This window comes from Squalius cephalus (genome assembly GCF_949319135.1).
Source record: "Squalius cephalus genome assembly, chromosome: 22".
NCBI lineage: Eukaryota > Metazoa > Chordata > Actinopteri > Cypriniformes > Leuciscidae > Squalius > Squalius cephalus.
The window spans coordinates 32,162,978-32,178,711 of NC_137143.1; the positions used below are offsets into that span (position 1 = coordinate 32,162,978).

At 36.8% G+C, this 15,734-nt stretch overlaps 1 protein-coding gene across 2 annotated transcripts in view; it reads right to left on the bottom strand.

The window, feature by feature from the left end:
• tdrd3 (tudor domain containing 3) overlaps nucleotides 1-15,734 on the bottom strand; it is a 28,006-nt gene that overhangs the window by 11,893 nt on the left and 379 nt on the right. For both annotated transcript variants that reach the window (XM_079857811.1, XM_079857810.1), the window contains exons 2-9: nucleotides 14,914-15,004; nucleotides 14,698-14,763; nucleotides 12,071-12,231; nucleotides 5,111-5,252; nucleotides 3,384-3,455; nucleotides 3,153-3,302; nucleotides 1,762-1,911; nucleotides 369-540 (exon numbers count right to left, since the gene is read on the bottom strand). In XM_079857811.1, the coding sequence (XP_079713937.1) occupies nucleotides 369-540; nucleotides 1,762-1,911; nucleotides 3,153-3,302; nucleotides 3,384-3,455; nucleotides 5,111-5,252; nucleotides 12,071-12,231; nucleotides 14,698-14,763; nucleotides 14,914-15,004 (1,004 nt within the window). The remainder of the gene's footprint in view (nucleotides 1-368; nucleotides 541-1,761; nucleotides 1,912-3,152; nucleotides 3,303-3,383; nucleotides 3,456-5,110; nucleotides 5,253-12,070; nucleotides 12,232-14,697; nucleotides 14,764-14,913; nucleotides 15,005-15,734) is intronic.

A 15,734-nucleotide genomic window follows, 5' to 3' on the forward strand; every position in this document is an offset into this window, starting at 1 on the left:
CCACACAGAATTACAGTTTGGGAAATTATTGCAATGCAGTTTGTGTGCAAAGCCCGGAACAGAAATCGGCCAAAATGAAACAAAATCCTGCCGTTTTTTTCCTCTAAACACACGATTTGCAACCGGACGATTGTGTTTATCAATGGGTTTAATTGCATTTGCTTGTTTTTATTGCAGAGTGAACTGAATACACAGGAAAAAGTGATCTACGCAAACAAAGAAAACGTTCACCCTAAAACGAATCCTACGAGTCTTGTAAGAAACCAACACAATCCCGCCCTTCATCTGCCACCTTCTTTCATGAGAAGCTGAGTATCTAGCGACTATCTGAAGGTTTCTGATCTTTCCTCGGCACCCGAAGGCTTTACCTCGAGGAGGCGGGCGGCTCTGCTCGGTTTGGGCCGCTTTGGGCTGGTTGGCTCCGGTGAGCAGATAGTTGAGGGCCGCCTCCAGGTTATTGTTGTGATCCAGCAGGGCTTGTCTGGCCGCCTCACGGTTGAAGCCCATCTCCATGATGTCCCTCAAAGCTCGCTCATCAACCTTGAAGAGACAGCAGAAACATGAAACGAATTTGATGAACTCGAGCGTCATCGAGCATTGCATTAAAATCCATCAAGCAGGGACAAAAGAACATGAAGAAAACACTTCTGGAGAACAAAAATAAAACAGAACAGTCAAGGACACAGAGGGGTCACATCTACTGATCTTTTATTCAGAGAAGGCATTTACGTGCTACTCTACTAACGTTAGAAGAAAATGATGGCATATAATTATAAATAAAAGCCCATAGTACAATTTTTAGCCACTTTTTCCAGATTGTTATTTAAGAAACACAGTAGAATTTAGAATCTATTAGCAGTACCTTTGTCGTTTTTGAAAGAAATTAATAGTTTTATTCAGCATTCAGCAAGGACACATTAAATCAATCAACAGTGACAATTTACAATAAGGTTTTATTTAATGTATTAACTAACAATGATCAATACATTTGTTACAGTACTTATTAATCTTTGTTAATGTTAGTTAATAAAAATACAGCTGTTAATTGTTAGTTCACGGTGCATTAATGTTAACAAACACAACTTTTGATTTTAATAATGTATTAGTAAATGTTGAAATTAACATGAACTAAGATTAATAAATGCTGTAGAAGTATTGTTCATTGTTAGTTTATGTTAACTAATGAAAACTTATGGTAACGTGCATCAGTTTTCCCAAAAATATGAAGCAGCACAACTGTTTTCAACATTGATAATAATCTGAAAAGCATCAAATCATCATATTAGAGTGATTTCTGAAGGGTCATGTGACACACTGAAGACTGATGCTGAAAATTCAGCTTTGATCACAGGAATAAACTACAGTTTACTGTATATTCACAAACAGCTATTTTAAAGGAACATGCTAGCAGTATGCTAGCTGGAGCCATTTACCTCCAGTCTTTGTGCTAAGCTAGGCTAGCGGTGGGCTAACGGCACGCACAGGGATGAGAAGGGTGTGTATGGACTTATCTAATCTGGGGGATACGGTGAATAAGTTAAAGATCCAAAAAGTCGGCTCCAATAATATTTCATAATTTTTACTGTATTTTTGATCAAATAAATGCAGCCTTGGTGAGCAGAGGAGAGAAACATCAATAAAATCTCTGTTCATATTCCCAGATGCCCAAAAAACACTTTTACATTTTATGATACTTTTTACTGTTCATTTCAACTTTAAAACTGCTGACAAAACACCATTTATTTTTATGATGATCTTTACCAAATCTCTGTAAACTCCTTCTGACTTGTTCTCCGTCCAAGGCTTCTCTCTCTCCTCTCTTCTTCTCTGATAGGTGTCTCGACTCCTGTAGGAGGATCCTGGATTGGCAAGGTTTCCTCCGGCATTCCCTCCGCCGCCAAACGTACGGGTCTAGAAGAAAACAGAGAGCATTACGCAAAACACTGATGCAACTCCTGCATTATAAAATCAGATTTCTTCCATTAATACACACAACTATTGCACAAAGAACAACATTTCTGGACATCATGAGTCAAGCTGGGTTTTGAAACACAGTCCAGGTTTAATCATTTCTGTGGCGTTCACTTATCACGTCGTTACATTCATAATTACATACTCGAAATCAAACATTTCTTCATTAAATACCGGAGAATATTAAGTTCACCCATGGCCTGAGGATACAGCCATGAGAATGAACGAATTCAATTATATACAGCTTTAATACATCAATATTTCATTATCAAAAGGTGCTACCTTGTTGCAGGGAATGAAAACGATATTTATTCAGAATTAAAATGCCAATATCGTTGTGAACGAGTAAGTTCTGTAAAATGCTGAAATCTGAGGGTTATATGTACACTACACTTCAACGGTTTAGAATAATGACGTGATTTTTAATGTTTTTGGAAGAGTCTGCTCAACAGGGCTACATTTATTTGATCAAAAATACAGTAAAACTGTGTAATATTATTATGAGGTAAAATAACTGTTTTCTATGTGAATATACAGTAAAGTGTAATTTATTCCTGTGATCAAAGCTGAATTTTCAGCATAATTTCTCCAGTCTTCAGTGTCACATGATCCTTCAGAAATCACTCTAATATGATGATTTGATGATCAGTTATTATCAATTTTAATTGGTGCGCATTTATTAACAATTAGTTCTCATTATTATTTTGTTTCTTAATTGTTTTGTATTTTTTTTAAAGGAATTTTTCATGAATAGAAAGTTAAAAAGAACAGCATTAATTTTAAATAACATCGTTTCTAACATTAAATGTATTTAAATGTCACTTTTGATCAAATTAATGCATCCTTGCGGAATAAAAGCATTATTTTTTTTATTTTTTTTACTTTTGCAAATCTAGTTTCTGAAGGATCATGTGACACTGAAGACTGGAGTAATGATGCTGCAAATTCAGCTTTGATCACAAGAATAAATTACACTTTACTATATATATATATATATATTCACATATTAAACTATAATAACATTTCACTGTTTAATGTATTTTTGATCAAATAAATGCAGCAGAAGAGACTCTTTCAAATCGTAATCATTCCAAACATTTGACCGGAGATGTTCATTCATTTCAAACATCTTCAAACATGTAATTGTTAATAGTATTAAACACATCTGGTAATAATCGCACCTCTTTGCTCTTGGCGACCTCAGCGATAGCAGCGGTTCTTTGTTTCTCGAACTCGTCGTTGTCGTCAGCAGATTTGACAGTGTTTGCGCTCTGAAGGGTCTTCCTCTGATCCAGGGCTCTGCTGTCCACCTGCTCCTTATGAGCACATTTCTACACACAGATCATACAACAGATTATACAACACTCTCCTGGAGAATCACATCAGCAGATGTAGAGAGAGAGAGTCCTGACCTGTCCGAAGGGAACGAATGGAGGAGGTCCACCTTCTGCTCCGAAGTTCCTGCGGTTGTGCTTGGCCAGGCTCTTTCAGAGGAAGAAGTTGAAGGTTTCATTAAGATGCAGATTCAGACGCCTTCAACATTTCTCACATCATCACAGTTTATTCGCTATAGTTTAGAAAATGGTAATAAAATATGAGCAGAACTCAGTTGATATTTGACTGGTTTTGTCCGTCCTTCTGTTAGACTGTCTCACACATGAATTATGTTGAATATCTGTCAGCTGTTAAATTAAACTACACAATTAGATAATACCAGTTTAGCTCAACCAATCACCAAGCAATGCTTCATTGTGTTCAGTCTGTGTGTAAAAAGAGCATTAGCAATTAAAGAAAAAACACTTGCTCAGGTCAAAGTGTCTGAATCATTTTGGGTCCCAAATTGTCACTGGTAGTCACTGTATGAAGAATATTTGTGTATAATATGTATGGCTGTCAAACGATTAATCGCGATTAATCGCATCCAAAATAAAAGTTTGTGTTTACATAATATATGTGTATGTACGGTGTATAATTATTTTCTATATATAAATACGCACACATGCATGTATATATTTAAGAAATATTTGCATGTATATACTGTGTATATATATTTATATTATATATAATTTATATTATATATAAATAACACATTTTTCTTAAATATATATGCATGTGTGTGTATTTATATATAGAAAATAATTATACTCCATACACACACATATATTATGTAAACACAAACTTTTATTTTGGATGCGATTAATCGTTTGACACCCCTAATAATATGTCACAGTTTACTTTATTTTGCTCTCCTCACTTACATAAATGAACTATAGTGTCCTGCAAACACTAGTAAAACAATTTAAATAATTATATCTGGTGTCTGAATAATCTTTGGTTTGAGTGTATGTTAATATAGTGAATCCAGAGAGGGGAGAAAAATCTTAAGTCATTTACACATCAAGGTGAATAAAGAAATGTGTCTTATGCTTTCTGGCTTTGATTGATAATTAAAATAAATCATCTGTTGCCAGTGTGTCATCCATCACTGAGCTGAAACATGATATTAACAGATGGCTACAGGCACTGCTTGACACCGCCGCTTCGGTTTCTTAACTTTTAATGAATACAACCTTTAAAGAGGGCATATTTTCATTTTTCAATATTTTACACCTTTGCATCTCTTCATTTCTCCCCAGAGCCCACTTAAAATGTTAGTCAAGGTTTCTTGCACTAAAAACAGTTGTAATTTAATTTAGTTTCACGATTTTACACCCACTTTCTGACATTATTAATTAAAACCAACAGTTTGTGCTACAGTGTATTTAAGAATACCATATGTAAATTTCCTCTGTTGTGATTGGCTGAGCTCTGTGTGCTGATGTCGTTCAAAAGGATGGGTCAAATTGATAAACTCATAGATGCATTTCAAATTAAATTAGCATGATCATTACACATAGTAGAGTGGACCTTTATTTAATAGAAGCATGTTTTCTACAATGTCTCCATTAAACTGCCTCATATTATCTGAATACATTCACAATAAAAGAGAGAAAACTGTAGATTTTCCCGTGGCTCAAGCATTGGTGCTTGTAACGCCAAGGTCATGGGTTCGATTCCCAGGGAAAGCAAGAACTGATGAGAATGTAAATGTGTACCTTGAAATGCAATGTAAGTCGCAAATGTAAAACATGCATCTCACCCTCTGAAACTCCCACTTCTCAATCATGTGGTCCACCTCGCCTCCGAGAACGGAGATCTTGGAATCGTCCAATAGCAGGATGCCGTTCTTAACCTGAACGACCCCCAGGAGCTTCACTTTGGTCCCAGGCGGCGTGTTCAGACTGAAAGTGGAGAAGAAATCAAATTAAAGTGGATCGACCATCATTACTCCAGTCTTTCAGTGTCACGTGATCCTTCAGAAATCACTCTAATATGAGGATTTGATGCTCAAGAAACATTTATGATTATTATCAGTGTTGAAAACAGTTGCGCTGCTTAACATTTTTATAATAAACTTTTAAAATATTCTTTGATTAATAGAAAGTTTTTTTAAAACAACAATGTTTAAGTCTTTACAGTCACTTTTGATCACTTTAATGTGTCCTTGCTGAATCAAAGTATTAATTTCTTACAACAACAACAACAACAAAATCGTTGTTGACCGCACTTTCCAGGTCATAAAAATGTAAAAAATTAAAGAAAGGATGTATTGTGAACATTAAGATCTGATTCACACAAATTTCATTCTCATTACTGCATTACAGATTTTATTCTCATTAAAATAAGAATTTGGGAGGAAAAGTGTGCATATCTGAAATGAAGAGAAGTCACAGTCTTTAATAAGTCTGTATATGCTAAGTACCAATATAATTTCTGAATTTTTCCTTTTGATTCTGGGGTAAAATGTGAGCAAGGGATTTTTTAAGAGACCCCAAAATAGGTCAAGTTTTCCTTATTTGGCGTCTGCAATGACTTTCCAGAAAAAGTGGTGGTGAGAGAATTTAAAATTCATAATTGCACTTCTCTGCTTTACTTGCTTCTATTTCCTGGTTGTCAATCAGGGTTTTTTTTTTTTCTCTGATGTTTTTCAGCTTTAGTAAGTGTGGGGCATTTGCTGTAAGTTGGGATTAAGAACTGGCTGTTTGACTTTAATTAAAGATTAAAGGAGGGGGAGAAGGGATGGATTGAGAGAGAGGAAGAGTCAGAAACTCTATTTTGCCCTCACAAACACTCTAATACCCCGAGGAGAGAAGTGGAGCAGTGAATTTTCCAAAAAGCAGGCTTATTTCTTCAAATGTGTGCACCCTGATCAAATGTTAATGCATTGCAGAAGAAGCTCCAGCTAAAAATACATGCTCTCCGACACGCCAAATAAACTCGCCCTCAAGAACACAGAAGAGCTCTCGTTAGAAGAGCCCGGGGAGTTTGACATGTGACGCGACTAGTGCAATTACAGACTTTCCTGACCAGTCTATCGGCTCGAAACTCAAAGGAGCTGATGCGATCCGAACCCCCCCGAGCCGTCAGACAAAACACTATGTGTTCCTGCACAATGCTTCGGTTCATGCAAACGGCTCCACTTTCAGTCGAAGGTGAAATAATCATGAGACGAGCCACACCAAACTGAAATTGTAAAGATTTTATGCATTTAGCAGAAAGATTGTGGTGAAAATCCAGCTTTTAATGTAGTTTATGTGTCTATGTGATGTTTTTAATGTGCTTTAAGACAAAGCATGTGTAAATTCATAAGTCGACAGCATTGCTGAGTATTTCCTCCTTAAAACTGCAGTGAACCAAAGACAGTCTCAAAAACACGCTTTGAAATCGCTGGTGTTTCTGACGTCACAAACTACCTTGTAACCAATCAGATCAACGTGTGATCGTCAACCAGTGGATCTCTGAGCTGAGTGAGTGAGTGGAGGCGGGGCTCATTTGCATATTCATAGAACCACGCATACTAAATGAGGCAAGGGTGTCGAGTTACAGTCAAGATATTTTAAGGCATGAAGAATTTTTTCAAGGACAAAACACCTAAATATGTCATTTTGGTGATCAAAGATGAGTTTAAATGGATCAAATTTACTACAGGGGAACTTTACTTTTATATATATATACATATACATATACATAAATATTTTTATTAAAGTTACCATTCAGTCAATAAATTGTATCCCTTAAAACTCATCTTGACACATCTAAACGTTTTTTTTTCCTGTGAAAATACTTTCTTCATGCCTTAAAATATCTTGAATGTAACTCGACACCATGAATATGCAAATGAGTCCCCGCCTCCACTCACTCACAGCAGCTCGGATAACCTGATCCACTCGCTCAACTGTAGTAAACGACACGATTGCAAGTGGAAATATTGGTTTAATTCAGACAAATATGTTTGAACCAGACACTGATTGAGAAGAAGAGGAAGAGTGAGTTATACAGGATCGTCTACAAGATCAAGATTTTATACAATGTCGGACACACTAATATGATTAGCGTTTGGCTCGACTACGTTATCAAACGGCTAATAATGTGTTGCTAATGTCACACACACATGTTCCCGTTCCCCATCTCAGAGTCACAGCTCCTTCTGAACATCAGCATCAAACATCATAGAAAGTCAGTGGAGCAAAGCCCCGCCCCCTCGTGACGCGATTGGTCACATGTTTGTGGCGGTCAGTCAGTCTTCAGCAGTTTTCAGGAGAAACTCCTCTACGAAGCTGCTGTTGACTGATGACTTTACACATGGTGTGTCTTAAAGCATATTAAAAACACACCAGACATATAAACAACATTAAAAGCTGGATTTGCACCACAGTGGGTTAATTATTTCTATGCATTAAGCATCATATTCCTAATGTAAATAACTAAAGTCAAACCACACTTTATAAGCGTGCAATGCCATCATACACACGTTGCAATTCTGTGTTTGTAATTCTGCAAGGGAATGAAGGAGGCTTTGAGCTCTAATGAACAGTTTCATTCTGTATGTGATCAACAGATGTGGATGTGGAGAGAGAGCGAGCGAAGGAGCGGATGAATAAAGAGCGCTCTGTTCTTCAAACGGCACAACAACACAATCTCCACCTGTAGATGCTGGCCGACGGCCACCAGTAACGCAGACGTGGGATTGGTGGGATCTGAGCCAATCAGAAGCTCTGAAACTGGGATTAAAGGAAGGGGAGTACAAGGAGAGCACCGAAAAGGTCATTTGAATTTGAAGCGGCTTTACAAGATTACAGTGTCAGATTCCTTGGGTTTGTGTTTGACAGTGTCAAAAAATAATTTTTCGAAGTCGCCAAGATTATTGGAGTACGTTTTACAAGAAAATACTATTTCACAGTTAATTCAATGCATTTCTAAGTAATCATTTGTGGAATTTAATAGCAATTTCTGAGACAAAATTGGGGTTATTGATCTGAGCAAACCCTTAATATTATGTATTAAACTTTCACAATTCAAGGCTTTAGATACACTTTTAAAAGTTTTATGTAGTTTTTGCATATTTTATGCAGTTGACAAGTTCATTAAAGGTATACTACGTCTTTTTTTTTTTTTTTTAATTAACAAATTTAAATAACGAGTCAAAACATCATCAATCCTTTTTCCAAAATGTTAATTAACCTGTCAGGATGGTTTTGGCGGGAAATTGCGTACATACGTCGCTCGCCCATGTGTGTCTCCTGATAGAGTAAAGTTGCTCCAGCCGCTTTGCTGTGTGTGTGTGTGCGTGTGTGTGTGTGTGTGTAGAATCAACATCAGCTTGGCTTTAAGAGATGGAGAACTGAGGGAAATGTTGTAAAAGCGATGCGGAGATGATAGTGTTTTATTACTCAACAGGAGAGTAAGAGTTTTATTGAACAGATAAACTGTAAACACTAATCATATCAGTGTGTCCGACATTGTATAAAATCTTGATCTTGTAGACGAGCCTGTATAACTCACTCTTCCTCTTCTTGTCCATCAGTGTCTGGTTCAAACATATTTGTCTGAATTAAACCAATATTTCCACTTGCAATCGTGTCGTTACTACAGTTGAGCGAGTGGATCAGGTTATCCGAGCCGCTGTGAGTGAGTGGAGGCGGGGACTCATTTGCATATTCATGAAGCAAAGGGTGTCGAGTTACATTCAAGATATTTTAAGGCATGAAGAAACTATTTTCACAGGAAAAAAATGTTTAAATGTGTCAAGATGAGTTTTAAGGGATACAATTATTGACTGCATTGGAACATAAAAAAAAAAAAATGTAAATAAATAATAATAAAAAAAAAAATATATATATATATATATAAAGTTCCCCTGTAGTAAATTTTATCCCTTTAAACTCATCTTTGAGCACCAAAATGACATATTAAAAAAAAAATCTTGAAAAAAATGTTTTCATGCCTTAAAATATCTTGAACAGATAAAGTGTCACATGTGTCTCTCTAACAGAGTTCAGTGTAAAGCAGGATCGATAGTGAAGATTATTTCATTATGGTTGTTTCAGCTCATGTGCGTTTATTTTTTAAAGGGGGGGGTGAAATGCTCATTTTCACTCAATCTCCTGTTAATCTTGAGTACCTATAGAGTAGTATTGCATCCTTCATATCTCCAAAAAGTCTTTAGTTTTATTATATTTATAAAAGAAAGATAGGCTGTACCGAGTCTTTCCGGAAAAAAACGAGCGGCTGGAGGCGGGTCGTGTGGGCGAAGCTAAAGCTGTGCTAACGCGCCGAGCTAACTAACAACACACAGAGACATTTGAAGCAGTTTTACTCACCGCCCGGTTCCAACGCACGACCGCGAACCTTTATCATTGTGACTGCTCGATCCTTAAGCATTAGACGATCTGCAAATCCGTCGATCTAGGCTTTGTTTATAAAACAATCATCGTCGAAATGCAGGGAACAAACAGTCTTACACAACTCCGTTGATGCTCTGAAAAAACAAACTCCATCCACTGGTCCCTTAACGCCGGGTTCTTTGGGAATCTGTGCAGGGTTGTCTTGCCCTGGCAACCAAAAACACACTTCTTTGGTGACATTGACTTCCCTAAAGCCGAGCAGAGCGCTTTTGATGAGGTACTGCTTTCGCTCTCTTCTCGCTCTGGTCTACGAGTGCGCGCGCGCCCGCGTCCTTCCGGGGGAAGTGCCCTTAGGACCCGTATAAGGAAATTCCGCCCCAGCTGACGTCACACAGACCCATACTCGAAAAAAACTTTCCGAAACTTGTGACAAACCGGAAGGACAATTTTTGGCACAGAAATACTCCTTCAAACGTACAATTAAATTTTTGAAACTTTGTCCATGTTTAGCATGGGAATCCAACTCTTTAACAGTGTAAAAAACTCAGTATGCATGAAATAGCATTTCACCCCCCCTTTAAGATCTGTGTCTATAAATGGGTAAAATTATAGTATCTTGAGATCCTTTAGTCTAAACTGGTTATATCTGAAGCCTAGTAGTGAATGTTTTATGAGCAGAAGGATAATCTCTCTCTCTTTTAGTTATGAGAAAGAACTATATTAATACTCAGTCACTCAGAGCCGAAGCACAACCAACAACAATGTTCTTCTGCATAATGCACGCAGTTTTGTTTTTTTAAGAGCTAGAGCGCCAAAAGTTAGTGTTACTAAAAAAACAAAAGTGTCACATTCTTGGCACACACACAACACAAATACACTGTTTTTTCCGCATTTCAGAATGACATTGATGTTTTAGTTTCATTGAGTGAAAGAGAAAATGAGCCTGAAGTAAAATCAAAAGCAACTCAGTGACACGACCCTGAATGACTCTGTAGGAGCGTGAACATCAATTCAGTGTCTGTGGCAGAACTACACTTTCCCACTACATCAAAACCTCTTTCTTCTGACTCCAGGCAATTACAGAACCTCTTATCGTATTAAAGGCTGCGTTTAATCAAACCCTGGGTTTTCGGCCTCATTATGGGCCACTTCACTGTGTCTGACGGGCCGAGACATTATTTCATTAAATTACCCCGTCCAATTAGACGTGCTTCAATTAAATATCCGAGGTACTAGATTTCACAGCCACGAGACGCGAGGGAGGGAAATTCTGTGAGGTTTATATCGCACTTACTTGCCAAATCTTGACGTTTGAAATCAATAAGCTTGATCAAATTAGCCAAAATATCTAATAAACCATCATGTCAGGTGGAGGGAATGTGCAGAACGTTCTACAGAATTCCACGGGAACGGATTCCACACTATTTCTGAAGTATGCAGTGCGCAGAGTAAACATACATGTGCACTGGAACTACAGTATCCCACAATGCAATGCACTTGGAAGTAACATCAGGCACCATTTTTAATATCTCTTTCTCTATTCAGGGTTTGTACCGAGACTGTAAAAAGAAATTCCAGGACTTTTTTGGTTTTCAAGGAAAACTATTAGAGATCGCACTTATCAATATCTTTAGGATTTTTTAAACTCAAATTACAGATATAAGGTATCTAAAACGCAACGTGTTTAATAATACAAAGTTTATAATGGCTATTATCGTTCAATAAGTAATATTTTATATTATAATGTTGGCGTTGGATTACTTCGTATCGAGAAAGGGGCTGATGGGGGTTTATGCGGTGTTCATTTTGTGTGAAAAGATTGTATTTGTGTTTTTAGAAGAAAAAAAAATCATATATATTGTATTTGAATAAGTACCTCTTCATAAAAATGGCTGTTTTCAAGGGTTTTCCAGGACTTATATTTCAAAAAGTCAAATTCAAGTAATTTTTACTTTAAATTTTACATTTTTCGACTTTAAAACTTTACATTTTTATTTAAAGTTGTGTAAAAATGTCTCATTACACAGACAGGGTTCGTACAAGGTGCTGTAATCAGACTGCCATGAGACATTTTTACACAACTTTAAATAAAAATACAAGACATGATTGATAACGAAGCCACTAGCTGAATTAAACATGCAACATAACGAGGTCATGTAACAGCAATGCGACATGCTACTGTTTGATTCTTTAACGCCGCATATCGCATACTGTTTCACACACTTCTTTAAATAACAGGCAGTGTGTTTACACAGTACACTAGTGTTCAAAACTCTCGGGTCTTTTGAAAGAAATTAATACTTTTATTCAGCAAGGATTCATTAAAAAGTGCAGGAGGACAGACGCAAATATCCACAGACACACACGAGCTGTACCTGATTTTGGACAGATGTTTAAACTCGAGGCCAGTGCACAGTGTGTGTCCGTCCGTCATCTGAACACGCAGCATTCTGGGGGCCGCCTGCGACTCCTCGTGGTCTTTAGAAGCGGCGACATTACGAATCTTCTGCACCTGAAGGACACACGGACCCTCCAACTGTGGGAGAGACACAGAATACACACAGATCATAAAACACTAGGCTAAAATGGATGTAATAATGCATCAAGCATCAATTGTTGTCACAGAAAAACACAGCTCACAGTCATTATTCAGCAGAATCATTGTGTACTTTTGGTCAAATTAATGTTTTTTTACTCTTTTGCTTTAACATTTATTTCCATTGAGTCCTGCTGATGTTCTCTTTACTAACAGCGCCATCTTGTGGACGGCATTAGCAAGTGCATGAATCTATTTATTTGCTGGACAGTGTCATCTATGCTAGGGTGACCATACGTCCTGTTTAACCAGGACATGTCTGGCCTGGATTTCGAGATCACCCAAATTGCCCGGGATTCGGCTTTTGCTTTCTACAGTCAGCATTCATTATGTTTACATTATTACATTATTTGATACTGACACATACGTGCCAGCTTTGCAGGTCATGCATTCTGCTTCACACGGATCCCGATCGAGACGAAAACACAGGAATTTTCTTAGCAATGCTAAAACGCACATCAACCGATCACTTGTTTAACGTTCATGTAAACACTACATTCAGATTCACCAATCGGAATTAATTCAGTCCTACTGAATCAAAAGGTGTGCATGTAAACAAAATGAATGGCGACGAGAAAGCAAAAGCCGTATCCCGGATATTTTGGGCGATCTCGAAATCCCGGCCGGACATGTCCTGGAATATGGTCACCCTAATCTATGCATTATTTTGGATTTTTAGCTTAAATCCAATTGCAAAATCCTATCCATTATCTCATCATCTTTTTTTATTTAATGCCATGTTGTCAGCAATCAGAGCTATCTTCATGGCAAAAATTCAATTACAAAAACACAAATATAATATAAATACAATAAAAACAAAACAAAGCAAGTCATATTATACAATATATATATTTTTAAGTTAACATAATGATAAAAAATCCAAAACCTTTTCAGGTATAATCTCATTAAAAATGTCCTTAACTGAAATAACTTCATAAAAAAGCATTTTACTTGTGTTAAGTCCAGGACAATCTAATAAAATATGTTTGACAGTTAAAGGAATCCTACAAAACATACATAATGTTGGGTCTTCACCTTTAAGTAAAAAAACATGGGTCAAATTTGTGTGACCTATACGACAACCTGATCAAGTCTAGTTTTAAAATTGAGAAAAGTCCTGGGGTCTCATTTATAAAACTGTGCGTAGGAACCTTACTAAAAGTGTACGAGCGCCCGAAAGCCAAAAATGGCGTACGCAAAAAAATATTGAGACTTATAAAACCGTTCGTACGCCAGAACCTGCGCACAATTCACTTTATAAATCCCAGTCAGCGGAAGATTGTGCGCACATGCGTCTCCACCCGAAATAACCATATATGGAGCTTACAACGCCTAGTTTTACTATGCAGATCCTCATCTGCATATCATTTGCATATGCTTATTCATCCACGTGATAACGTTTAACGGTACAAGACACATTACATTAATAAAAATCATGTAGTTGCCTATCCTTGCCTTGTTTTTGAATACATAAATCAAATAGTGTATAAAATACATTTCAGAGAAAGTTTTTCTCACTCTTTTCCACTGGCCGAATTGTATTTTTAATTGAAGCAGATAGGCCTTGGACATTATTTGCATGAAACTATTTTCTCAGACAATCTTGTATTATCATGATAAGCAGTTATCTCTTAAAACATTTAAACACAGCACGCCACAGGAAAAGTGTTCAAAAACATCGCATCCACAACAAATATTTCTATTGATTGAATTTAAATATAAAAAATGTTGTAACTTCTCAGTAATGATTTCATGTTTAAGTGCTTAACTCCATTAATTTGAATGGCATATTTAATCTAAATGTTTATATCAGAAGTAAAACATAGTTTAAATCATTATTTTATTTATTAAACTGTTATTTGCGTCAGTTTCACTAAACGGCCCAACGCGCTCGCTGGCGCGGACATTTAAGATGGGATGGATATTTGCTTCAAGTGACAGGCTTGGTGAGTGAAAGTGTATTTGTATTATCTTTCTGTATATGTTTAATTTTCTTTAGATTTTCTGTCTAAAAGTGACCAAAAAGACACTTAACTCCAGCTCACCATCGGTGTCACCAAACTGCTCCATCTCCAAAACGTTCGTACGCACGGGTCAGAGTTTGCGTGCAGGTGCGCACATTTTCCCGTCAAGTTTGCTTTTATAAATCACAACTTATGCGTCGGAAGTGGCGTACGCCTCTTTCAGGGCCTGTTTTGTACGTACGCAACGGTTATAAATGAGGCCCCTGGTCTTAATTTCCGGATGGGTTGCATACAACTTATTATTTTTGCACATATGCCACTCTTCTTGCCACTCATTTAAAATATATGTTAATAATCAGTCTTATATCTGAGGGAGGAATTTGACATTCATTTCTATCCATTATCTAATGATCAACATAAGTCAGTCAGTTAACTGTAATACCTTTTCCAATCGGCCGCTGTTGATGTCCGCCGGCAGAAAGCTCTTTCCTATGGGTCTCAGATCATTCTGTGGATTATATAACACTAGTATTATTTGTGCTCTGTTTATCAAGGTGTGGCGGCTTCTTTGGAGAGCCCAAACCCAGATATACATCATCACAAGTAGACAAAGAACACAACTGGTTTATAAATGTGAGATGTTGAATATCAGTCTTACATTTAACGCTACTTGGATGATGTCAGTCAGTGATGTTTTCTCCTTCTCTGAAGAACTTTTACACTCCTCTATTCCTTCATCTGTAAGGAACCTGTGAAGGAAAGTGTGGATTCAGAGCAAAAGAGTTTGATTTACGTCAACCATTTAGACATAATCATCCTCGTGCAACGGACTCCCAACCTGTATTCACACTACTTTTGACCTAGCTCGTTTAACACTGAAGATTTAAAGAGTTTGTTCACCCAAAAATTATTAAAAATGTCCCATAATTTAGGCTACTCACCCATCCTAAGCCATATCATCATATTTATCTAGTGACACTAATAGAAAAATTACAATGATATTTTAAGGCAAATTGTATGCACTGTTCAGTTTTTGACTATATTGCTTTCATAACTTCAGACTAGTGGAAAGATCATCTTAAATACACGTTTGCATTTATTTTATTGCACTTTATCTATTTGCATCTGGAGATTTCAATTGCAATACATATCATGAACCATAGTAATGTAAATGCAATGATTAACACCAATGCATCAAAGTACCATGGTATTAGCACTGGACACTTCAACACTCAGTCAAGTGTGAGATGTAAAGGAACTCAAGCTCAATAAACATCAACATAAATACTGAAACACGCTGTTAATTGTTCTTGTGACGTGTTTAATTAATGGAGATCGTGAAAGTTGACGTGACAGTCCGGACTGATTACAAGGGTATCGATTAGAATCTTCTTCAGCTGATTATTAAAATATCAGACATGACAGATATATATGTATTAATAATTGACTGGTAATATGTTAGCAGTTAACAAATGTTGA